General features: G+C 45.4%; 1 protein-coding gene and 2 long non-coding RNA genes across 3 annotated transcripts in view; 2 read left to right on the top strand and 1 right to left on the bottom strand.

Annotated features, from left to right (window-relative positions):
• The window catches only part of LOC306646061, a 104,160-nt gene extending 80,081 nt beyond the window's left edge, over window positions 1–24,079 (top strand). Inside the window, exon 2 of the long non-coding RNA XR_013759812.1 lies at window positions 20,411–24,079. This is a non-coding gene — a long non-coding RNA (uncharacterized lncRNA). The remainder of the gene's footprint in view (window positions 1–20,410) is intronic.
• On the top strand, window positions 4,185–14,359 carry PSMD6 (proteasome 26S subunit, non-ATPase 6). The gene is made up of 8 exons (XM_079114425.1): window positions 4,185–4,408; window positions 5,023–5,228; window positions 7,952–8,097; window positions 8,652–8,871; window positions 8,976–9,084; window positions 11,815–11,983; window positions 13,942–14,019; window positions 14,158–14,359. The coding sequence occupies exons 1-8, from the start codon at window positions 4,264–4,266 to the stop codon at window positions 14,252–14,254; spliced, it is 1,170 nt and encodes a 389-aa protein (XP_078970551.1). The 5' UTR covers window positions 4,185–4,263; the 3' UTR covers window positions 14,255–14,359.
• Window positions 14,495–20,420, bottom strand: LOC306646054. The gene is made up of 3 exons (XR_013759805.1): window positions 19,635–20,420; window positions 17,506–17,558; window positions 14,495–16,527 (listed from the first exon to the last, which is right to left on the bottom strand). It is a non-coding gene; the product is annotated as an uncharacterized lncRNA (long non-coding RNA).
• Window positions 24,080–24,556: the final 477 nt, after the last annotated feature.

The raw sequence follows: 24,556 nt of genomic DNA, 5'->3' as shown, positions 1-24,556 counted from the left end.
AATTTCTCTCTTTTGATTCCTATTGCTCCTAAACAATGTACCATGTGAACAGGGATTGTGTGGATGTTAGTAACCATTCTTTAGTTTGTACCTAGATAAGGGTCATTTTGACCCACTTCCCCTCTGTTGATGATCTCATGATGTTAATGTGTAATTTTGAATCATAGCAACAGACACTTATGATTGATATGATTTTTGGTATAAGAACCCCTACAACCCTCTGGTCGGGCTGTTCTCCCAATAGCCATTTTTTGGGGCATTGTGTGAGACAGTCAGCCGGTCGGCTTAATAAAGACTCTCAAACTTGGACTTCTCAGTGGTGATCGGTCTGTTCTTAAGTTGCGCCCCATAACATTTGGAGGCCCCAGCGAGATCCTCGCTGCCTGGTGGGCAACCACCGCTCACCACTGACCTGGAAACTCCTGCGGAGGGGAGAGGCCACAACATTGCTCCTAGGGGAAGGCCTCCGAGAGACGTTCCTCAGCCCAGGCTGCACGGTCTGTGGAGCCCCGCCCCAGGACTGAACTAAATTCTCCGGGAGAGTCACCTGTTTCTGCACTCCTGGGGGACCGGTACGTCTGTTTCTGGTGGATTCGCATCTGGGGACTCTGAGGAAGGCTGGACGCAGCATTACCTCTGGACTCCGGGACTGGCAAGATGTGCTCAGTCCCAAGTCTGGAATCTGGAGTGGCCACTTGCCCGTGTCTTTGGTGTTTTATCTGTTCTGTGTTTGTTTGTCCTTTTCTGTTTTTTGTTGCCCTTAAGTGTAAGCGTGGGTCAGTCTCCCTCACGTCAGTCGTGTGCTCCCCTCCAGTGCACGTTAACTGATTTCCAGGAGTTCCAGAAGAGAGCCAGTGACTATGAACCCACTGGGATGTCTTTTCTCTCTCTAAATTCTGTGAGAGAGAATGACCAACTTTTGAGGTCAGATGGCTCCCTCAGGGGACCACCAAATTGTCTTTGGGCAGCCCCAACATCTTGATTAAATGTTTTATAGCCAAATTGGAAAAAAAAATTGTTAAAAAAGGTTTTTAACCATGTTCACTAAGGTTTACATTAAAATATCAACAGTTGCCAATAGGAACTTCCAACTATTGGACTTGGTCTACCAAAATGCCAGGCTAAAGTTTTGATGGCCGCCATCCTACAGACCAGAAAAACTGATTTAGAACAAGACCCCAACCTGAGGGGGCTCTCCCAAGGAGACCAATGGAAGCAGCTCCCTTGCTGTCTCTTCGGGAAACTCCTTCAGGGAGGGATAGGGCGTAACCTTTGTCTATATTCTCTTAATTCCTTTTCATCTCTGATGAGAGGGACCACATCAGGATGGAGGCCAAAAAGACTTTAAAATTCTGTTTTTGAGTTCATAATTTTGATCTGGTGTGCCTAGGTTAATATTTGATCAGACCTATTTTAATGAATTATAAACTTTTCTTAATGCTGTTTCCTTCAAAGGCCAATTTACAAGGGTTAACTCTCAGGACTCTGACCTCATGGTGGATCAATCCATCAGTTCATAGGTCAATGATGATTGACAGGAGATGGGATCTAGTTAGAGGAAGCTGGTCAAGGGGAGTGCGCCCTGGGGACCACAGCTTGTCCTGGCCCTTCCTTTTCTTTTCCCCTCCCTCCTTCCCTTGCTCCCTGCTTGCCACAGGCCTATTTGTTCTTCAGCAGCTCCCCTGAGAGACCTGTGGCCCTGCCCATGGGACTTCTCCCCTTTTCATTCCTGGGACTTTCATCAGGACAGATGTGGAGCACGGGGAGGTGACAGAGGAACTGAGCAGCTGATGTCCTCACCAGGCAGAATGGAGGAAGCAAAGAGGCAGAATGAAGGGGCAGGTGACGAGTAAAGGATTTATGTGTAAAGAAATGTTGTAGAGCCTGAGACTCGAAGGTTCTTGAGGACAGGTTACCAGAGAAGAAAACAGGCACGGAGTCCCCAACCCCAAACCAAACCACTACAGGGAGGGGCACAAGAGAGAGGAGGGGCACAGAGCAAGTCTTCAGCTGGATCACTTGCAAACATCTGGACAGGTGGCAAGATTTAAAGCCTGATGGGGCAGCAGGGTCCCTGACACACCCAGGTGTAACCTGCATCTTCCTGTGATCATGGGCCTATGTCCCTTGGTCACTGTCCCTGACTAAACTGGAACACAGCACAGGACAGCGAGCTACCTGCAGTCAGCAACTGTCTGTTCATGGCACTTGTGACAGGAAAGTACTGGGCACAGTAGATGCTCCCTAAGTAACACACGCTCTGTAGACTGGAAAGAAGGAATGGAATATTACTCAGTCACAAAAAGAATGACTTTATGACTTTTGCTGTTCAATCGATGGATCTGGACACTATTATCCTAAGCAAAATAAGCCAATCCCCCTGCTCCTGCCAAAACAAAAACAAAAACAAAGATCAAATGTGCTGTCTGCCATGTGGAAGCTAACCCACATAAGGTGGGGGACAGAAGTTCAGTAGATTAGCCCAGGGGGATGAAGGGAAGGGAGCAGAGCAGGAACAGGAGAGACAGGGGGATGCATCTGACAGAACTGTCCTACCTTCACATGTGAATGCGGCACAGTGAATCTCCACGTCATGTACGACCACAAGGCTGGGATCCTAATTAGAATAAGATGTCCCCCATGTTTGTATAAATATGTCACATATACTCTACTGTCATGTGCAACTGAAAAGAACAGATTTTTTGGGAAAAAAAAAAGATGAATGGAAATGGAATGCTATGGTACTCCCAATTGTATCATCTGTTTTGAGGCATATGATCATTATTTTCCACTGTGACGTAACTGGAGACAATGTCATGGTACCACATCATGCCCATGAACTGTCTCTTGTGGCCCTCGAGACAACTCTGGAAAGATCCTGGTAGCTCTTCCATGTACTTAGTTAGACTGTGTCTCTAAATAAAATACAACAAACAGGCTGGGGATGTGGCCCAGAGGTTTAATGCCCCTGGGTTCAATCCCTGATACAAAAAAAGAAAAACAAATAAAACAAAAAAAAACCCTATTTTATTTTTATACAAACAGATAAGTAGATAATATATGTAAAGTGCATGGTAATATCTACTACTTATGGGAATGTGTAAGTCACAACCATTTCAGTGGCTGTGTGAACTGGTTAAACTCTTAATTAATTATTTATTTAATTGGATCATAAAGATTCAGAAGTCACTGTTTCTTTGTCTCTTATTCCTGCATGAAAATTTATGCTAAGGAAAAATGTCACAAAATATGAATGTGTGCATTTTGAGCTCATCACCTCAGTCTTTATATGAGAAAAATAAACACCCTGAGGACACCAATATGGAAGAGTAAGAGTTAATATGTAATAGCTTTCCATGGAGTCTGATGTAACCAGTACCAATCCTGAAAATTCGGGCAACAGGAACAAGAGGCTGAAAAGGACAGCGTGCAATGATTTATGGGTAAAGAAAATGCTAATGCTGTTCTCTTAAAGCTGGTGACACTTTCGCCTTAGAACAGGGGGGAGCGTGTGGAATTTGGAGTGTAATAGGTTTTTCTTTGTTTCTTTCTTTTTTCTATGGGGGTTTAACCCAGGGGTGCTTAAACATGGAGCCACCTCCCCAGCCTTTTTATATTTCATTTTCAAGCAGGGCATTGCTAAATTGCATGGGATCTCACTAAGTTGCTGAGGCTGGCTTTGGACTCGCCATCCTCCTGCCTCAGTCTCTGAGGGTGCTGGGAAAACAGGCATGCACCACCCTGCCTGGCTTACCTAGGGGTTTTTATTTAGGCCATGCTACAAAACTATTGCGTGACCTGGTTGATCACATGCCCACACATGGCTAATGCTACAATGTCAGAGCCATAAGAGGATTAAAAGGATGAGAAAGGACCTGACTAATTTGACTGGTTGTTTGCATTGTGACTATCTATTATTCTTATATATTCAAAAATTCCCAAACAATCAAAGAGATAAAAGGGGAGGGAGGAAAGTTTCAAGAGCTGGAACTTCCATATTGGGTTCCAGTCACTCAGGACCTCTGCCTGACTTTGAACTAGGAAAAGCCACTAGTGACCACAGGAGGGCTCAGGTGCTCAGGCGGGTTGAGTTGTTCCTGGCGGTGTCAGGAGGGGGCGCTGTAGGCGGCGGCGGTAGGGGCGGGACCGGAAGCCCGGCCGGAGGCGGCTGGGGGCGTGGTCGACTCCTCCTGCTTCCGCTGCCGTCCTCGCAGCCCGTCGGATCCGGCTTTCTCTCTGTCTGTGGTTCCTTCTGCCTCCGAAATGCCGCTGGAGAACCTGGAGGAGGAGGGTCTGCCCAAGAACCCCGACCTGCGCATCGCGCAGCTGCGCTTCCTGCTGAGCCTGCCGGAGCACCGCGGGGACGCGGCGGTGCGCGAAGAGCTGATGGCGGCCGTCCGCGACAACAGTGAGGCCCCGCGAGCGCCGAGTCAGCGGCCTGGACCTGGCCTCCCGCGCCCGCACCCCGCGGGCCTTTCCGCAGCGGAGCGCGGGATGCGGGCGCCCCTCCGTCCCTTAGGGCTTTTCCGGGGGCCCGTGCCTTGCTTCGCAGGGTCTGCTAGGGGTCCTTTCTGTCCGAGGGCCGCTTGCGGGGAGCCTGTGCTGGGCTCCTGGCGGCTGCTCCTGTCAGCCGAGCTCTCCGGGGGAGCGGAGGTTGGGTCCGGTTCCTGTCGTCCTCCCAGCCCTGAGCGCTTGTGGCTGGAGTACGCCTGTGAGCGTGTGCAGAGAGGCTCCCGCCGTCTCCTGCTTGCAGACTCGAGTTTCCTCCTTTGCGTTGAAGCCGTGCAGCGCAGAGGCTCGCCCGCCCTTTAGACCTGGGAGGGTGGCAGCAGTCAGGATGGGCCCGTGCAGCCCCCACCTGCAAACGTTGACGTTTGTCCAAGTGGTTTGCCACACGGTCTCCGGTTCCTTTCCCGGAGTGGGAGAAGACGGGTGGGCTACAACCGCGTGGACAGAGGCGGGCGGACACCGCCTTTAGAGCCCCAGATGACCCACTGGTGCGTCCCTCTTTTCGGCTTTCAGACATGGCTCCTTATTATGAAGCCTTGTGCAAATCCCTAGACTGGCAGATGGACATGGACCTCCTCAATAAAATGAAGAAGGCAAACGAAGAAGAGCTGAAGCGTTTGGATGAGGAGCTGGAGGATGCAGAGAAGAATCTGGGGGAGAGTGAGATTCGGGATGCAATGATGGCGAAAGCTGAGTACCTGTGTCGGATAGGCGACAAGGTGAGTGGGGCTGGGCGCCCCCTTTTGTGTTAGTATCATCTCCACGTGGGGCCTGTTCTGCATTAACATCATCTCATTCTAAAGATTAACTTTAGAAAGACAAAGGCAGTCATGTTCACCTGAGCTCCTGAGTCACTGCAAACATGAATGAAAAATGATAGTCTTGCACTAGCCTGTTGACGTACTCCAGATGCCAGTGTGTTCCTGCACATGGAGCTCGCTGTCATTGACTACAAGAGCACGGTGCAGAGATGTTTTATTCACTGCTTTTACAAAATTGGGGTCATTCTCATTACTTCACTATTCTCACTTGGTTGGAAAGTATTTGTTTTGATCCGTTATAAAAATGTGTACAGTTTTCCTTGTAAGAAACTGAAGCTCAGAATGTGTTGTAATTGTTTGACCATTATTTAAAATTATATATCTTTTTAGATATTATAGGCCTGTACTTTATTCACTTATTTATATGTGGTGATGAGAACCGGACCCAGTGCCTCTCATGCTAGGCAGGACTCTTACCACTGAGCCACAAGCCCAGCCCCCTTTGACCTTTGACTCCTTGCATCCTCATAGATAAGCTAGTATTTTCCTTGTGCATTTAGGAGCATGTATTTGTCCTGTAGAAAATGGGTAGCACTGAACTCTTGACCTCTGTGGAGTCCTAGTGTCTGGGCAGTCCTGTTTACCCTTCCACCTGGTGTATCTCAGAGGACGTTCCATGACATCTCGCTCATTCTGGTTAATTGCTGCCTAATCTTCAACTGTGGTATATGCTATAGGGTGCCTGTTCAGGGGTTCATGGACATACATGTTTCAGCTCTTTTTAACAAATGGCTGCTGTAGAAAACATGCTTGTATTTGTCCCTTAGTATGTATAAGCTAGTGGTTCTCTGAGGTATTGATCAGTCTATGAAAGGAAATTGCTAGACTAGTGAGAAATTTTTATTTTACTCTGTGTGCCCAGTCTACATAACACTCACCAGTACCGGATTTAGGGGGAAAAAAATTAGTTGTGTAATGTTAGGGGAAGGGCTCTGAATGTCCTTAATTTTAAGTACTACCCCCTTAAGTCTGTGGGTCCAGGATGACATGTCAGTGTGAAGCATGAAATGGTGTGCTGTCTTGGATCAGACTGTCTGGGTTTTATTTTCAGCCCAAGTAATTATGATTGAACCCTCAGTTTACCATCCATAAAATAGGGATAATGATAGTTTCTACTCAGCTGGCTAAGGATAGAGCCAAAGAGCTTAGACCTGTACCTGACACAAATGTTAAGCTTTTACTCATTGAAAACAAGGACTTTTTTTCCTCTCTAATGATAAATTTAACACCGTTTTATGGTCAAAGTTGGAATATACAATAAGGTTTAAAAATAATAGTTTGTGTCTACCTTTAGGTTATGTTTGTGTATGGTTTTAAAGAGTTTTGGTTAATCATGGCCTATATCACATCTGAGTGATTTGATTCAGACCTTTAATTTCAACTAGGACATGTGAACTGGTTTTGTTTCAACAGTATATTTCCTGTTTATTAAATAGAATTCTTCCAAAAAGAACATTCCTTTTTTTCCCTCCTATAGGGTGTTGTTATTTTATTACGTATTACTAAATAGTTTATGACCTCAGTGGGTTTTTATTGTTGTGTTAGCCACTGATTGTCATCTTTATTCACGATGCTCAGTTTGCTGACTTGTAGTGGAGGTTCCTTCAAGACAGTTTCTTTGTTCTTTCGGCAGGATTTCATTGGTGTGCTTTTTTTGGTGCTGGGTATCAAACCCAGGACCTCAGGCAAACGCCATACCCCTGAGCTTCATCCCCATCTCCTTCTTCCTTATTTTTTGATACAAGAACATTTCACAAGCTTGCCTGTTATTTTCCCTCTCCATACCTGGAATTGTCCGTTTCTCCTAGGATCCCTGGTTCTTTTCAGTGGGTCATGGTGTTTACATATCAAGAGCTGAGTGTTAGGTATACCTACTGCTGTCTTGATTGCCTCTGTTTTAAGTTTATGGAAATTATGAAGTAATAAATTACATAAAACAAACCAGCTAGACATGTTCTGAAAAGTACCAAGTGTAAACAAATTGTTTTATTCATATTCTTTTCTTACCAATAGACTCATATTATTCTACAGTGCTTCGAGTAGGATTGTACATTTACATGTGCATTTGCATTTTAATAATCAGTTCCATAAGATAATATTCGCATTGCCTCTTTAAAAAAAAATTTTCATTTACTTATTTTTATGTGGTGCTGATGATCAAACCCAGTGCCTGACAATGCTACGCAAGCGCTCAACCACTGAGCACAACCCCGGTGCCCCAGTGCCTTTCAAGTGATGGCAATTACTAATGTATAGTAGTTATTTTGAAGTAGCATATCATAGTTTTTAAAGGAAAAAACATTGCAGTGAATGTTTTCACAGTGAATACTACAATTTTAAGATATTAATGTCTTATATTTTATAGAATGGTGTGTATGCTAGGCATTTCTTATGCTTTATACAAGTGGAAAGAATAGTGTAATAAACGTCTTTGCTGCATTATACAGAACAGTGTAATAAAGCTACTTAAGCTGTACTTACTGCACAGCTTCAGCAACGATCAACTCATGGCCCTCTTGCTTTTACTTACTGTCCCAGCTCTTCTGAAGAAAATCCCTGACAGCTGGTAGCTTTGGCAACTTGTAAACTTCCCTTGTCTGTTCTCTTGGCTTTCTTGACAGGAAGGAGCTCTGACTGCATTTCGAAAGACATATGACAAGACTGTGGCCCTGGGTCACCGCCTGGACATTGTATTCTATCTACTTCGGATTGGTCTATTTTATATGGATAATGATCTCATCACACGAAACACAGAAAAAGCTAAAAGGTACTTTTAAAAGGAGAAGGGATATATTTCCTCTAAATTATGGTGCTATTAATGAGACATTGATAGAAGAAACTTACCTCTTTTGTTTACAGCTCTTAAATTTGGTCAAATAACTGTGCTTATTGAGTAAGGTACTTTCTTTAAAATATATCCTTTTGTTCAAGTTATTGTTCTTTTTCTTTTTTGTGGTGCTGGGGATTGAACCCAGGGCCTTGTGCTTACAAGGCAAGCACTCTATCAACTGAGCTATGTCCCTGGCTGTTGTTTTCTCTTTGAAAAATTTAAAAAGTGTCCAGATACAGTGGTGCATGCCTGTAATCCCAGCAACTCAGGAGGCTGAGGCAGGAGGATCGCAGGTTCTAGGCCATCTCCAGCAACTTAGCAAGGGCTTGTCTCAGAAATTTAAGAAAAATGGAGGCATGGAGGGCTGATAATGTGGCTCAGTGGTAGAGTGCCCCTGAGTTAAATTCCTAATAACAGCCAACAACACATTTAGTTTCAAAAAGTAGCATTGTTTGTTTCCACGTTTGACCTCAACTGTTTTTATTTAATAGCTTAATAGAAGAAGGAGGAGACTGGGACCGGAGAAACCGCCTGAAGGTATATCAGGGTCTTTACTGTGTGGCCATTAGAGATTTCAAACAGGCAGCTGAGCTCTTTCTCGACACCGTTTCGACATTTACCTCCTACGAACTCATGGATTACAAAACGTTTGTGACTTACACTGTCTACGTCAGCATGATTGCCTTAGAGAGACCAGACCTCAGGGAGAAGGTAATGATTGACACTTGACTCTTAAAGGACCATCCATGCTTCTCTGACTGTGGTACACAAAAGCATAAGCATAATGCGTAAGCTTTATTTTTTTTAATACCTAGGTCATTAAGGGAGCAGAGATTCTTGAAGTGTTGCACAGTCTTCCAGCAGTTCGGCAGTACCTCTTTTCACTTTATGAATGTCGTTACTCCGTTTTCTTCCAGTCATTAGGTAAGGATGGAGTTGCCCATTTTGGTGATCTGTCTTTAGCTTTTCTGTTCCTGTGTGCAAATAACCAAAGATAACTTTTCACACATTTGAAAGATGTTGTGTCGATAACCACAGGTTTTTGATCAATATGACACATTTTCTGCGAGTTTTGTTGAGAGGAGGGTCAGCAAGCTGTGGTCTGTTGAGGTGTAGGCCAGGAAATAACAATGATTTTTATATTTTTCTCTTTTATTTCTTTTTATGTGGTGCTGAGGATCAAACCCAGTGCCTCACACATGCAAGGCAAGTGCTCTACCACTGAGCCCCAGCCGCAGCCCTGATTTTTATATTTTTCAAGTGTTATTTAAAAGAATAGAGAAAGAGGCCCACGTGTGGTGGCACACGCCTGTAATCCTAGGTATTCGGGAGGCTGAGGCAGGAAGATGGCCAGTTTGAAACAAGCCAGGGCAACTTAAGGAGACCGTGTCTCAAAATGAAAGGGAAAGGGCCAGGGGTATGGCTCAGCGGTACTGCCAAAAAAGAAGTAGTGGTGGCAGGAACTGTGTGGCTTGCAAAACCTAAAAATACTGTCTGGCCTTTTGACTAGGAAGCTTACGCACCCTTAGCCTACAGGGGGTCTAAGCCAATGTGTGACTGATCGGAAGGGGTGAGTTGGATAGGAAAGAGCTGAGGGAGTAGGGAGTCTCTGGGTTGAGATGAATTGAGCCAAGTTCATTGACAGGTTATTCCGTAGGCAATCATTAAAGCTTTGTACTCACTGCAAATCACTTTTAGGGGTTGTGGCTTAAGAACATCATCTGTGGAAAATCTTTGTGTTCCTTCAAAGCTACTTTACACATATCCTGACCACACAAATTTGGTTTTTCCTCCAGTCCTTTTTCCTTCCTGGTCATTTGTTTTCTGACTAATGACAATTAAGAAAATGTATCACGGTTGTGAAAAATGGGACGCAGGGGGTACAAGTGATCGTTCTGCTTTTGCCCTGGGGTTCTGCCCGCTGTGCGCCAAGCACTTTCTCCATGCTTGCAAGTCGGCGGGTTTCTCAGAGTTCCTGCCACTTATCGCATGTAACGTAGGAACAGGGCTGTGCAGCACGAGTCCCTGCTCACTTGGCCTCGCCCCTTCACACGTACACATGGTTGCTTTTGCACACAAGGTCATACTGTGGAGTTGTTCTTTTCTGTGCTTACGGGAGGTTGGGGGTCTCAAATGTGGAGTCTTTCCTCAGAACAAATTCCTTCTCATTCCTGGAGGTATTTTACAGCCTCTCTTTAACAAGTAACATACAAGTCTCACAGCATAAAGCTGACAAGTTTAAGGTGTTCAACAGAGTCGTTTTTACTATTTGGACAAACTTATGTGGCCATTAACACAAATTCAACAATGCCTTTATGTCATCACCCCATAAAGAAGCCTGAACTCATTTGTCACTTCTCCCCCTCAGCACCTGTGTTCACTCTTTGTCAATATGTTCATTCTGGACATTTCACATACATAGAATCACAGAACAAGTGCTTTTTGTGCCTGATGACTTTCGCTTAGCCTAACACGTTCATAGTTCATCCATGTTGTAGCATGTGTCATTACTTCATTTTCTTTTATGGCCAAATGAGTCTGTTGTATGAATATGCCACATTTTGTTCAGTCATTATAGTCAATAGATACACATCTACATACTGTCTGGCCTTTTGACTAGATCCTTTCGTATCCCAGACACCAGCATGGCGTTGGCACACGTGAGTGCATTGATTAAATCAGTGACTGGGGGGTCATCCTGGTGTAGTAGAATCGATGGCTTTGGGAGCTGCTGACCTTTAAGGTGTCAGCCTCTGCCATCCTAGCCACCTTGCTCAAGGCAAGGCTTCCTCCTCTCCTGCTCACTGCTGTGCAGCTCTCCCACTTGTATTCTGAAGTCTGCCCTCCTTCCTGTTCCCAGGCTGGGCTCTGCACATCCTGCCGCGGGATCTTTCCTTATTTGCGTTGCTCTGTCCATTGCCGTCTGCTCAGCACAGCACAGCCATCTTCTGTCCATCCCTGTCCACGGAGGACTTCATCCTGCTGTCTTCTCATTTTCTTCCTAGAACTTGTCATTCTGAGACTGTCGTATTCATCAGTTTCTATTCTTCGAAACTGGTTTCTTGGCAAATCCTCACTGTAAATATTTAAAAAAACTTGTGTTTGTGTGGATTGCTCATTATCATGTGTACAGTTACTGTTTTTTGTTTTTTTTTAAGCTGTTTTAAGAGCTCTTTCTAGTTCTTGTAAATCACTTGTCATCAAACCTTTACAGGGTGTTTTAGACTATTTGCATATTTTTTCTTTCTTTTTTTTTTTGTTGACTATATATTTCTGACGATGAGATTCATCACTGTTTCCCTTACTGCTTGTGTTTTGTTACCTGCTTTCTAGTCTTTTATATCACTGTTAGAATTTTTAATTCTAAAATGAATTTCCCCATAGTTACTTTGTCGTCTGTGGACACGGTCCTTCAGAAGCTGGATTCTGTTTAATAGGTGATGTCCAATAACCAGGTGCCACATGAGTGTGACATGTCCATACCTGGCCCCGACTTTATCACGGCTGCTGCGTCCATCATTACCTGGATGGTGTGGAAGGGCAGAGAGAAATTCTCTACTTGACTAAATCTGTCTCTTGGCCTCATTTGCTTTAGTTTTTAATCCCTTTGTTTGGAAGGTGGGTTCTGATAACTTGTCATCTAATTCATCACAGCGGTTGTGGAACAGGAAATGAAAAAGGACTGGCTTTTTGCTCCTCACTATCGATACTACGTAAGAGAAATGAGAATTCACGCGTACAGCCAGCTGCTGGAGTCATACAGGTCACTGACCCTGGGCTACATGGCAGAAGCATTTGGTGTCGGCGTGGAATTCATTGATCAGTAAGTTTAAATAACACTACGTCAGTTGGCTTCACAGTTGCCTTCCAATGTGTGAACTCCTACCTTGTCTGTGGGCATTGTATTTTAAGAGGAAAAGACCACATCAAAAATTTAATTCCAAATATCCAAACATATTTCATCTGTCTTCCTCAGTCTTCCCCTTTTATTGACAGATGGGAAGAGCAAGGTGCAGAGAAGTGATTCACTGAAGGTCCCCTCAATCCTCTGTTCCTTTCACAGTCACACCCCAGCTAATGTCTTACCTTAGGTTTCTGTATTTTACATTTTATCATATGCTTCTGGCCAAAATAGTAATTAAACTTAGGACTTAGCATTTGAATGAATCAGTGATTCAACAAATAGTCCTCTGTGTTTGGTATTGTTCCTGTCTTAACTGCTGTCACTGTAGTCGCAGGAGGGAGCTGGCGACTACAGATAGAGGCCATTTCAGATAGAGGGGTCTGTAGAGATAGCAAAGTGCTGCCGTGCTTTAGGGACCATACCTCGCCCAAGGCAGGTCTGAGACGTTAGGGTCACTCAGATGAGTTGAGAGGTAGCCCTGTGGACTTCTGGATGCACAGCAGGGAATGAGCTTGGATAGTGTAGGAAGAGAGTGTGCCAGGGTGACTTTGGCATGGTTGGGGAGTGGGTGCGCGTGAGCTCGGAGGCTGGCGTGAGGCGGGGGTTATCTGTGCGGGGCCTCCCTTGTAGTCTGTCAGCTTGGGTGACTGGAGGGGTTTCTTTCTGGGGTGTCTGTGGTATTCATGTCCTCTAACCATCGGTACAGTTTTCAGTGGTCCACAATGACAAACAGCGAAGGCACATTTCACTTAAATAAGACCATGTTCTTTGTAATCTGTCATTCTTTGATTCTCCAGTGGATTTTAACCTTTTGTTTTGTTTGCTCATCGCATAGCTAGCTATGTTATTTTTCAACCATCTTAGAGCAGGTTTCCGACACGAGCAGATCAGGCTCTGTTCTGAGGTCATATGGATACACCTGACCCAAACCCTGTTGAGTCATCCCTCCCTCATTGTTTTCCTTTGAAAGAACAAAAAACAGTGATGATGATTTTGTATTTTAAATGCTGGTGTCCCTTGTTTTGTTTTGTATCTGAATTCCCAGTCTGGTAACCATGGCCCAGAAGATTGCTCACTAGGCTGGGCACCGTGGAGGGGTTTTCTGAGTTGGGAGCAGTGCTTGAGAAACAGCTGGGCCTGGCTTCTGTTTCCAGCTCTGCCACTAGACAGCTGTGTGGCCTTGGTCAGGTTGTCCCCTCTTCAGTTCCTTATATCCTTCAGTGAACACTTGGGGGCGGCAGTGTGAGGCCCAGGTGGAAGAGGATACACAGACGTGACATTTCTAATGGCCAGCGGACCCTAGTGCGGGTGGTTTGGGATTTTCTTGAAAGATCATCTCCAGAAGCCACCGAGCTCCATTTGTTACCTCCAGAGGCCTCGTTTTAAATTTGTGACATCTTGGAATTTCCAGTAGGTGTCTCCTCCCACCCTCCCTCAGCTTACATTTTGGGTAAAACCCCTGTTTTACAAAATGGACTGTGTGGCAACTTACATTTGCTTAGGCTCAGGTTAGACGGTGTTGGAGAGGGAAGGGACTGTTTCAGTAAAGGCTGCTGCAGATCATGAGCTTTGTTTGAAGCTGTGTAATAGTCTAAACATTTTTCCCCCAGGTACTCTTGTAGCTGCGGAGACTTGATAGGAATGGTTTCACTGTTTGACACTTGTCTCTTTACTATAAACTTCAGGGTCGTGTTTATTCTGGTAGATGACAAACCCAACAGTACGCCAGGGACAGTTCAAAAGTGCTGCCTGTGCAGTAACAGCTCAGGCTGCAAGGGAAGCTGGAGGTTACTGGAAAGACCACCGAATAATGAGCTTAAGAGCATTTTGTATTTTTGTTTCTAAGGCTGATGCTGAGTTACCTTTCTCTCAATTAGGGAACTCTCCAGATTCATTGCTGCCGGGAGACTACACTGCAAAATTGATAAAGTGAATGAAATAGTGGAAACCAACAGGTACTGTGTTTTATGCATCATTTGGTAGAGTGCACAGAGTAAGGGGCATTTGTTAGTGGTTTAGAAATGTAGGCCAGGGATTGTCATGGAGAAATGTGGCTGGTAAATAATTCACTTTCTTCTTGTATTTATTTATAGACCTGATAGCAAGAACTGGCAGTACCAAGAAACTATCAAGAAAGGAGATCTGCTACTAAACAGAGTTCAGAAACTTTCCAGAGTAATTAATATGTAAAATCATTTAAACAAAGGATTTTCTTCTGAGATAATTACTTGGAATTTTTATAGCTTATTTCACTGCGTGCCCACCTTATAAAATAAACACTGCAGTGTTGCTTCACTTTTTTCTTATACAAATTTGCTTTTAAGGATTAACATAAGGATGGTAGTCCTATAATGCTAATGCCACTTGAATGATTCATTAATGAAGAGTGTTTTATGTCATTTGAATGTGATATAATGGTCACAGTCAAGGGCAGAGGACCCAGGTTAGGTTCTGACTCATCAGTATGGTAGGGGTAAGGACACCACCTCCTGATCTTGGAAAGAAAAAACTGTCACCCTCTTAGTATGATGAACGATGTATGCTTTCTCTCACAAACAAGAACCACATAAGACGAGAAGTTCCCTCTTTGGGAAGTTGTGAATGTAACTTACAAGCATAGATTTTAAGGCCTCCTGTGCATATATTAGGAAAATGAATCTTTTCTCCCCAAACAGTAATAGCAGTGGGGAGAACCTTATCTGTCTTCCAGTTATAAACTCTGTGTCAGGTGAGGATTGATGCTGTGAAGATAGGACTGAAGAACCAGATAAAGGGGACAGGGGTGTGAAGGGGGCTTTCTTGAACAGGGTGTTCTAGAAGGCCTCTCCGTAAGGTGACATTTCAGTGAGAACAAGGGAGAGAGCATGCAGATACGTAGGGAGACAGACAGCAAGCCACTGGAGTTTTAGGCAGAGAAATGACCTGATTTACCTTCCACACTGTCACTGTAGCACTCGGCTGGAGGTGACACTGGGCCGTGGTGGGATGGGTGGTGGCAGGAGGGCAGGTGGGAAAGCAGGTCAAGGGAGGTGGAGGCCGTGGCCCAGGTGAAAGATGATTCCGATCTTGGCCGCTGGTGTTCTCCAGTGCAGGGGGGGTTTGGTTTTCTTCAGGGGCGTGCTTTTTCATTGAGGATCTCATTTGAAACTAATTCTGACATTTTCTCATAATCAACACCTCTTCTGCAAGCCAAGTAATAAAATAAAAATCCTACTATGACAAGATACTTAATGGCAAACTATCAGAAGCATTATCTTAAAAGTCGAGACAGAGGCTACTGTCAGAATCTCACAAGGGAGATGGCGATGCTGTGTGGAGTGACGTAGCCAGAGCTGAGGCGGACAGGAGGTGCTTAGTTGGACACCTGAAGCACTTCCGAGTACCCACCTATGGATTTCTAAGTTAGCTATATAGCCTTAATAATTTCTTGAACAAACTGTGAACATAAGTGCCCATAACAAGACCCCACATCCTAAAAATCATCAAATGCAGTCTGTTAGCTCCAGCGAATTATTGTTGAGAACTTACTGTGTTCCTGTGTCTGTTTAGAATTAGAGCCGTTCTGAGCGGCATGAAGAGTTGCATGTGTGTGATCCTCGCTACTTGGGAGTCTGAGGCAGGAGGATCACAAGTCTGAGTCCAGCCTCAGCAATTTTTACTAACATCCTGTCTCAAAATAAAAAGCCCTGGGGAGAGCACTTGCCTACCATTCAGTCCCCAGTACTGCAAATAAATAAATACAACGGCAGAATTCTACTTTTTAGCCAATTGACTCCTAGCAGTACATGCTAGAGGGGAAAAAGATCAGATTGCCAGTTTTTTGAAATAATCTTTCCGTCAACTCCCTCCAGTAAAGCTACTGGCCTGATGTGGTCACACAGCAACAATGGCTTTTCCATCAAGGCTGAGGGTCCCGGTGGCCTTAGAGGAAAGTGGCCAGAACTTCCTTCTTTCTCCTTCGTTGCTCAAATTGTGCTTGGTTTTCTTTTTCTTTTACCATTTTAGCCCATCTGCCTAAAATTACTAGGGGAAGATGACAGGTAGGAGACCCATCCCCAGTGGGAGACACACTGAGAACTCCAAGCCTGGCGACAGGTGATAAAGCAGAAAGTGCAACTTTCTGCGGAGCGGGTTTGTCAAGGAAAGTAATATAAGCTCATTGCAGCAGAAATTCAAGCAAAGGGGAAGTGCTCTGAAGTAATCCCCTAGAGAGATGACCGCTGCTCACAGTCTGACGAATATTCTCGATGCCTGTCGAGGTTTTCATGCAGAATTGCAGCCCTTGCCACTCACTGTTCAGGAGTTACTCTGTCCACTGCAGACCTCAGGCATACTGTCACGCCTCAGAATACTGGTTTGGTGGTGAAAATACAACTGGAATCCAACAGCTGTCATTTTAAATGAGGCCACTCTAGTCCCACTTGTCTGCACTGCTGATCCTGGGTGGGTGGCTTCATTTGTATCTGTATCTATATGAGAAATACTACCGACTAGTAGTAAAACCACGTATTTCTACCACATTAATATTAGTAGAAAGCACTGGGACATTAGTAGGTGACTGAATAGGGTCTTTGAGGCCCAGTGTTATAGAGCTGGGCACAGAAACGCATCACCAGATGGACGGTTTTAACCCACTTGTGTTGTTATGAAGGAAAGACTGCACAGAACGGGATTTCACACCTCGTTTTTCTGCCTCTTGGCCCGTTAATGTAAACAGCGAGTTAACCCTGATGATGCCTCACAGGGCAGCTGCAGGTCCACGGCTGCCTTCCACAGAAGACCTGAGCGAGGAAGGCAGAGGCAGCTTCCTGACGCCACGAAACTGCAAACTGGTCCTTTCAGATGGGCTTTCATGAAAAAATACATCTATGGCCACCACCCAGAAACAGTTAACTGGAAACGGGCAGACGAGGCTAACTCTGGACTTGTGCTCCTCAAGCTGCGTGTGACAAGTGTACACTCCGAGACAAGTGTACACTCCCACCTGCCCCAGCCCACCTGCCTGTGGAGTCCCTGGCAGGACCTGTCTGCCGGGCCCCTGCTGGCACTGGGGCTTGCCTCCCCTGCACTGCCCAACACTGTGCACTTGAGGGTGAAGGTCGGTGGCCCCAGCATCTAGCAGCTGGGACGCTCTGGCTAAAGAATTCTTAACCTTCATCTTGCCTCTGGTAGCTTCAAGTTGTACAGCTTGCTTTTTCAAAAGTCCTAAAGTTTCTGGTTGTAGACAAGAAGGGCGCTTCATAAAATGGAAGTAAGATCATCGTCCAGTGAGTTTATTTGCTAAGGCCCAGAGCTAGAGCAGTCATGCTTGCTTGGCTGCTTCTCGATACTGAGGCGGAAGCCTGTCGCCTCATTGCGTCAGCCCTGCTGCATCACCATGAAGTGCAACCAGCATGATCCATGTGATTATTTTTTAAGGCAATAATGCTAGTTTCTCTCACCTTGATACAATACAATGTGATTATCCACCAAATCTACCTGTCCAGACGGCCATCTCCATCAGAAATAACAGCTTTAGGTTAATTTTTAACACGTAAACTAAGAGAAACCTAGGAATGTAAATATACAGTCCAAAAATCACCTTTGTTCAGCATCTGCACCAACTTACACCAGACCCACACGGCTGGACGGTGCCCAGTTTGCTCCCTGGGCACCTGCCATCATGTAGGATTTGAATGCCAACGCATTCAGTTCCCGGCAACCTGACCAAACAGTTGATCAACAGAAGCTTCCTGATCATTCACAAATCAGTTGACAGTTCCCCATTCCACATTCGTCCTTGGTGCTATCAACTTTTTCCTACTTCTTTCTCTGCCCTGTCCCCCTGTGGACATGGGGAGGGCCGAGATACTTGTTTGCCTTGCCAACGCTGCGCACGCTCACGGCTGCTGGCCAGCTCGTGCCCCTACAGACGGCTGTGGGGGAGTGAGTTAACTCCCTTCCTAGAAAACGTGGAGCGCTTCAATGGCCACTGCTTTTCACGTCCAGGCCACGAGACTAGGTGTGCATGACGGTGTTCCTGAAGGCTGCATTTTAGCCCGAGCCATTGTAGCCCTGAGCACATGGTCAAGGGACAGAGCTACCCTCTGTCATTCAGAAATTTCTGGTAGTGACATAACTGTCCCTGTGAAGAGTGGGTTTAAGAAATAAAATGGGGGCTGGGTCACAGCTCAGTGACAAGAGTGCTTGCCTGGCACGTGTGAGGCACTGGGTTTGATTCTTTGCACCACATAAAAATAAATAAGGGCCTGCTGTCCCTCTACAAGCACTAAAAAATAAAAAGAAAATGGACAACTTGCCAGTGAACGAGTGGCCTTCATTGCAGTAGGATATGTGCAGCCTTCCCCTCCTGGGTGCCTCCGGGAAGTGACACTTGTCCCAGACCGCCAGTAGGTGGCGCCTGACAACTGTACAACCCGCCTTGTCCAAGGTTACCAGAGACCTGCTTTCCCAGAGTTTAGCAGAATGTCAATGCTGACAAACTAAAAGGGGCTTTTGAGGACTCTGCTTCCCCAACACCCTCGGGATCAGTAGCTGTTCTTTCACACAGGCCTCAGAAGCTCGGGGCCAAGGTGAGGTCCACTGCTGGTCCCCGGCCACTGTGCATCCACACTCAATCCAAAGGCCTCTCAGCCCAGCAAAACCCACTTAATGTCCATCCCACGCCCCCAGCTCAGTGCCCGTTCACTCCAGACCTAGCGCAGGCTCAGTCTCCTCTGCCCAAGTGCTCTGACGTGGGCGCCCTGGAATGACAGCTTCCTCCAGGCTGCTTCCAGCCACGCCCCGAGGTTTCACTCAGGAGCCACGGCACCTGTGTTCAGGTAGTTTTGCAGATGAAACCTGGAACTTCTCCCCTCTCCTACCTTTTCTTCCCTCTCCTGGCCCGTTCCTAAAAGAACTAAGCCACCCTGATAGGGCCCCTGGGTCCCCCGAGTTACTGGCCATATGGAAACGAACGCAGTCCCCGTGCTGAACCAATCACTCAACAAGTCTGATCCTCAGAGGCTGTGGCTTAACAGGAGGTACCGTGACCAACGTTCTGAGTGCCTGCCGAGGTTCTGCAAGTGCTTGCAATGCTCCAGAACCCGGCCGCTTGGTTGGCTCCCCACACACTCTCTTCATCCTTGGGCGTCCTCCCTGCCCGAGCTCTAACTTTTCCATTCAACCAAAACCTGCCCTTCTCATTATCCTGGAGAAAACGGCAGAAGAAAAACACCCAAAACACCTTATCTAAATGGGTTGATAATTTGAATGGAGTCAACTCTCTAAACTTGTTTTTTTCTTTTTCTTTTTCTTTTTTTTTTTTTGTGTGTGTGTGTGATGTTGGGGATTGAACCCAAGGGTGCTTCTCCATGAGCTACATCCCCTGCCCTTTTTTAGTTTTTATTTTGAGATAAGAGTCTAAGTTGCTGAGAGCCTCGCTGAGTTGCTAAGGCTGGCCTTCAACTTGCAATCCTCTTGCCTCAGCCTCCCAAGCCACTCAGATTACAGGCGTGCACCACTGTACCTGGCCTCAATTTCTCATTCTTTTTAAACCATCTGGGTCTCACCCCTCCCTGTCTTCCCTTACCTCTCCAGTTCTTTGTTCTGTAGTGTTGATTCTCTGTCTGTCTGTGCTGGGCTTCATTCGGGTCTTCTCTTTCTGGAGTGGGCTTGAAGCTTGTGAAATTCTAGAGATGGAATGTCATGTGCCTATGCATCTGTCAGGATGATACACTCCTTTCATATGGTTCTTGGAGTCTGGGACCACAAAATAAAAACAGAACAAGCCTGGCTCTTCCGCCTACCAGCTGTGAGACCTCAGGCATGACACCTTAGAGAAGTTCCTCCTCAGTAGGGGTGGGGTCCAAAGTCCTGCCTGCAAGGGCTGAGAGAGACGGTATGTGCAGTGCTAGGCACAGTAAGGACCCAGAGCAGAGCATTGCTTTAATAAGCCAAATATACGAATGGTGTGTTTTCTCCAGGTAAACTCACCCATTCCTGTGACCTCATCTGCAAGTGAACAACAGTTCTGACAGCTCACACCTCCCTCCTGAGCTCCATCCAACTAGAGAGGCAGGTGTAGGAGGGCCTAGGCAGCCAGGGCAAGGTGGCAAGCCAGGAGGTCGGTGCCGGAACAAAGCAGCACGGAGAGGTCTTCTACTGAGGCCAACTTCCTGCCTGATGAAAGTGCTCAGCACACAGCAGGGGACCCAACAGAGATGTGGACAGAGGGGGCGCCAATCAATAACAGTGAGGAGTGTGTGGACAGGCGAGGAGACGGGAAAGGAGGAAATCCAGAGACCACAGAAAGAACAGGCCCAACTCCCCCACTGGATGCCCAACTCTGGGGCCCCTTCTCAGGAGTCTTCTCTGTATCTCCGTCGCTTTTCAGTCTGCTCCCTTCTTGCTTGCTATCTCTGCATCCTGTTCTTCACTTCTTTGCTGAAAGGAGATGACGAACCCAGCGCCCCTAGACGGTAACACAGGTTCTAAATTAACCTGAATTTCCACTGGTAGCTCAGAGCCATTATGTCTTTTTTGTTCTCTGTTACCATGTCACACATTGTACTTAAAGCTCATCCGTAGGTTTGGCCCAGGTAGAAATCTTAAACTCATTCTTACCTTTTATTGTTCAACCTAATTAGACCGCAAGGCCTGTAGGCTCCACCTTTAAAAGGTTTCCAGAGCCAGTCTATAAATGCAATAGCTCTTACTTCATTATTACGAGAGCTTTGTAACTTGTGTTTGTCCCAAGGTTCTCTCCTGTCTGTTCTGTCTCCCACAGTCTTGCTGGAGGCCCTGTGTGGTGGACAGTTTTATAAAAATTATTAAATCGTAAGTGCTCGATTCTTCCCTTCCCTGAAGACTTCCGTGGCTGACAGTCTGACCCTGCCCTACACCTCCTGAGGTACTCTGACAGGACCAGCTTTGGTCGTGGAAAATGAGGATAGCAAGTGCCAATAATTACAGTCTTACGAGGTCAAAGACGGGTAATTACCATTAGAAACAGGATCAAGAGTTTCTTAGGACAAAGGAAGCTGAAGAGGAGGAGGAGAACACAGAGGACCCATTAGGCTCGCCTTAAGGGAACTTATTTTATTTTGGGGGATACTGGGGATTGAACTCACGGGCACTTGAGCACTGAGCCACATCCCCAACCCTATTTTGTATTTTGTTTAGAGACAGGGTCTCACTGAGCTGCTTAGGGCCTCGATTTGCTGAGGCTGGTTTTGACTCATAATCCTCCTGTCTCAGCCTCCGGAGTCACTGGGATTACAGGGGTGGGTCACTGCACCTGGCTTATTTTATTTTTTTGAGACAGGGTCTCACTGTGTTGCCCAGGCTGTCTTGAACTCATGGGCTCAAGGAGTCCTCCTGCCTCAGCCTCCTGAGAAGCTGGGACTAGAGGTCACACCATGGCACCCAGCTTATGGAAAAGCTCTGTGATGAGGACTTCAAAGTGGGAGTGAAAACAGATGTCGAGGCAAGAGAATGAAAACACAAGGAACATGGGGAGAAACCTGCACACACCTTCGTCTTCCCACAGTCCTAGTAAAGATGCACCTGGCTCCCTCAGCACCTGCAGAGCACTGGGACCGGGCCACGCATCTCTCTGGGCTCTGAGTTTTCTTTCGGGTTAATCTGAGCCTGATTCCATATGCTTCTGAGGACAAAGGCCTCAACCATCAAGGTCCTGGGCTAGGTCCTTCCTGACCCTCCCACCTTCTCCGATCCCGTCAGCCCCTGCTCCCTAGCAAGTTGCACAAAGAATTGTTCTCCTGCGTTTCTTCCCACCTCCATCCTGCTGCTTCCTCTGTGCAGACCTTACCCTGGTTTTCTGTGGGTGAGGTTCCGCATGCCACGATCCCAAACTGCCACCCCAACTTCCTTGAATTGAGCAGGTCTCTTGGGATCCAGGGACAGGTTACCTGAAAGGGAAAGGAAGGACAAATGGTAAGAGACTGAGAGGCCGAACCTTCTTCCTGGAAGGTCTGAGGACTCCTGAAGTGATATCTACGGGGAATGTCCTACAGTTGCCTGGTTGATCTAAGAAGGAACTGGGGAGCCCACGGGGCCAAGGGGTTTGACGCCAGCCTGATTCTCTCAGGTAAGGTATGCACTTTTTTTTTTTTTTTTCCCTTTTCTTTCATTACCTAACGTAGTTGCCCCCTTATTTTAAGCAACAACAACACGTTTTAACAATTTACTAGAACGATTCATTTGCAATGGTCAAACTGGCCAGATTCCAGAAAGATCATGCTGTTCTCTGAATGATACCCAAGTGCACTTGTCTTGCCAACAAGGGAAGTATGTGGACGCAGAGAAGAGGTCTGACAGGTCTGGACTGGAGAACACTCTGCGCCACACTGACTACCTGTCATACAGAGTGCACTTCTCCACTATCAGCCCCGCCCCATTTCCCTCAGAAACCTGCAGGGCCAGAATACAGTGGAGTCCACTGTTTACACAGGAACCGACTGACCCACAGCAAAGCTTTGCACCCAGGAACGGAAACGCCCTAAGGCCTCAGAAGTTTCTGGCCTGTGCAGGGAGGAGGCCGGAGTGCAGGCGCTTCCCCAGGTGTCCGGCGCCAAAATCAAGACAAGCCCAACTGGACTGGAAGGCTCAGGACCACGAGGCAGAAACGTGTCAAATATTTCATGCAGCCAACCTTATTTATTGAGAAGTCCTAATTTTATTGCCCGTTTAGTAACATGTTTGTTCCACAAACTAATTTCTCATAAAGCAAAGCACAACTTTTTCTTATAAATAGTATAAATTATTTTATTTACAGAAACTTGTTACAAAACAAATAGACTATATATTTCTTCTCTTTTAAATATCCAAAGTAATTTTCTATCCCTTGACATTTGTTCATGTTCTATACAGCAGCCAACAAAGTCCAGCTGAGATGCTCTTGATTATGTGTACAAATTATCAAACTATTCACACATTTTAACACAGGAGATTGCTTTTATAACCAAGCTCAAAAAAAAAACAAAACAAAACATAGCAAAATGCTTTCGAGGCCCTACATTCACACTGACAGTATGTAGTGCTCATTTAAATGATCTGAAAATGTAAAATGTTTTGCACAAAATGTAAAAATGATTATTTTCTGCTAAACAATGAAACTTTTTAACAATCATTTTTCAAAGCCCGACTTTTCCCCCACCCAGGACAGAATGAGAGACATTAAGAAATTACTTGGCAACAGAACTCTTGCAGGAAGACAGCTGCCTTTATAAGTTACGTTTTTCAAATTATACATTTTTTTTCAATGTTTTCAGAGGTACTTCTTTGTATTATATTTTTGGAATACAAAATATTTTAAATATTCTATATTAAACTCTGCATTTCATGAGTGAATAACAAAACGGACACGTCATGTAAGTTTGCTGGCTGACGAGCTGGAACCCTTGGTGCCACTGGGCAATCCATCGCCAGTTGAATTACTGTGACCCAAAAGGCCTTGGTTTTAAAATACCTTATAAAATGACCAGCACTGGTGGTTTTCGACTCCTCCCCTAAAATTTTAGAAGCGATATTTAGGTGGAAAAAAGCAAACTCCAAAGTTCAACTGAACATTCAAGTCTTTTTTAAGAGAATCTGTCTAAGCTTAAAACTAGGGTTCAGGCACTTTCAGTTTTTTCCATTTGTTTTAAACCACATCACACACTAATAATGCACGTGTGCTCAGTGTCGACACACACAGGCACGGACTCGCACGCACACACTCGCACACGCACGCACGCACGCACTCGCACGTAAAACACTAAGAAAAGAAAAGCAGTGTGTCACTTAGTCACGCGTAGTCCTGTTGGGGATCAGGCAGCTAGGGAGAAGCAATGCCCACTTCGCCTGCACGAATCCACTCCGAGACACTAAAGGGACAGAGCCTTTCACAGAACAGAGGCATCCCTTGAACTGTAAAGGAGGCAGGTTCTAGAACTATTGGCTTGGGCAGTGAACCCACTTCAAATTATAAAAAGGTATTTACTTTATTAATTAATAAATAAATACTAGATGATCTCAATTGTACCAAAACAGGATATCAGAAAAAAAGACCTGTGCAAAAATACATATTTAAATATGTACAATTCATTTTTAACAAAATATGTCTTCTGAATAGGGATACTTCCATATTTATAATAGAACAAGAAATCCCAAAATAAAGATACAAAAGTAGGTTCTGTATAATTCTTTGTTCATCATTGCAGCACTTTTTTTTTTTTTTTTTTTTGTAGGTTAAGAAAACTGCAGAAGTTGTCATGAAATTCTATTGGAAAGAATATAAAAATTATCTTGGTTTTAAATTGATACCAAAGTCTGTCTAGAAACAACCCAACCACTGCAAATTTGGTTTTTGCAAGTTAATTTAATTCAAAAAAATACTTGTACTCCCGTGTTTTAAATGGTCTTAATTGTTCATCATAATAAAAAGTACTTGTTGGAGAAAATAAAATATTTGAACAGTCTAAAATTTAATAGCACTGTTTAGAATAGGTC

This window comes from Sciurus vulgaris (genome assembly GCF_902686455.1).
Source record: "Sciurus vulgaris genome assembly, chromosome: 16".
Classification (NCBI taxonomy): Eukaryota; Metazoa; Chordata; class Mammalia; order Rodentia; family Sciuridae; genus Sciurus; species Sciurus vulgaris.
This window is presented reverse-complemented; position numbering and strand designations above follow the sequence as displayed.

What these genes read in the sequence shown, in the direction of transcription:
- PSMD6 (XM_079114425.1), top strand. Translation starts at nt 4,264, where the DNA reads ATGCCGCTGGAGAACCTGGAGGAGGAGGGTCTGCCCAAGAACCCCGAC. An exon ending in CGTTTTCTTCCAGTCATTAG is followed by an intron (nt 9,085 to 11,814) that starts GTAAGGATGGAG and finishes AATTCATCACAG; the next exon opens with CGGTTGTGGAACAGGAAATG. An exon ending in GGCGTGGAATTCATTGATCA is followed by an intron (nt 11,984 to 13,941) that starts GTAAGTTTAAAT and finishes TCTCTCAATTAG; the next exon opens with GGAACTCTCCAGATTCATTG.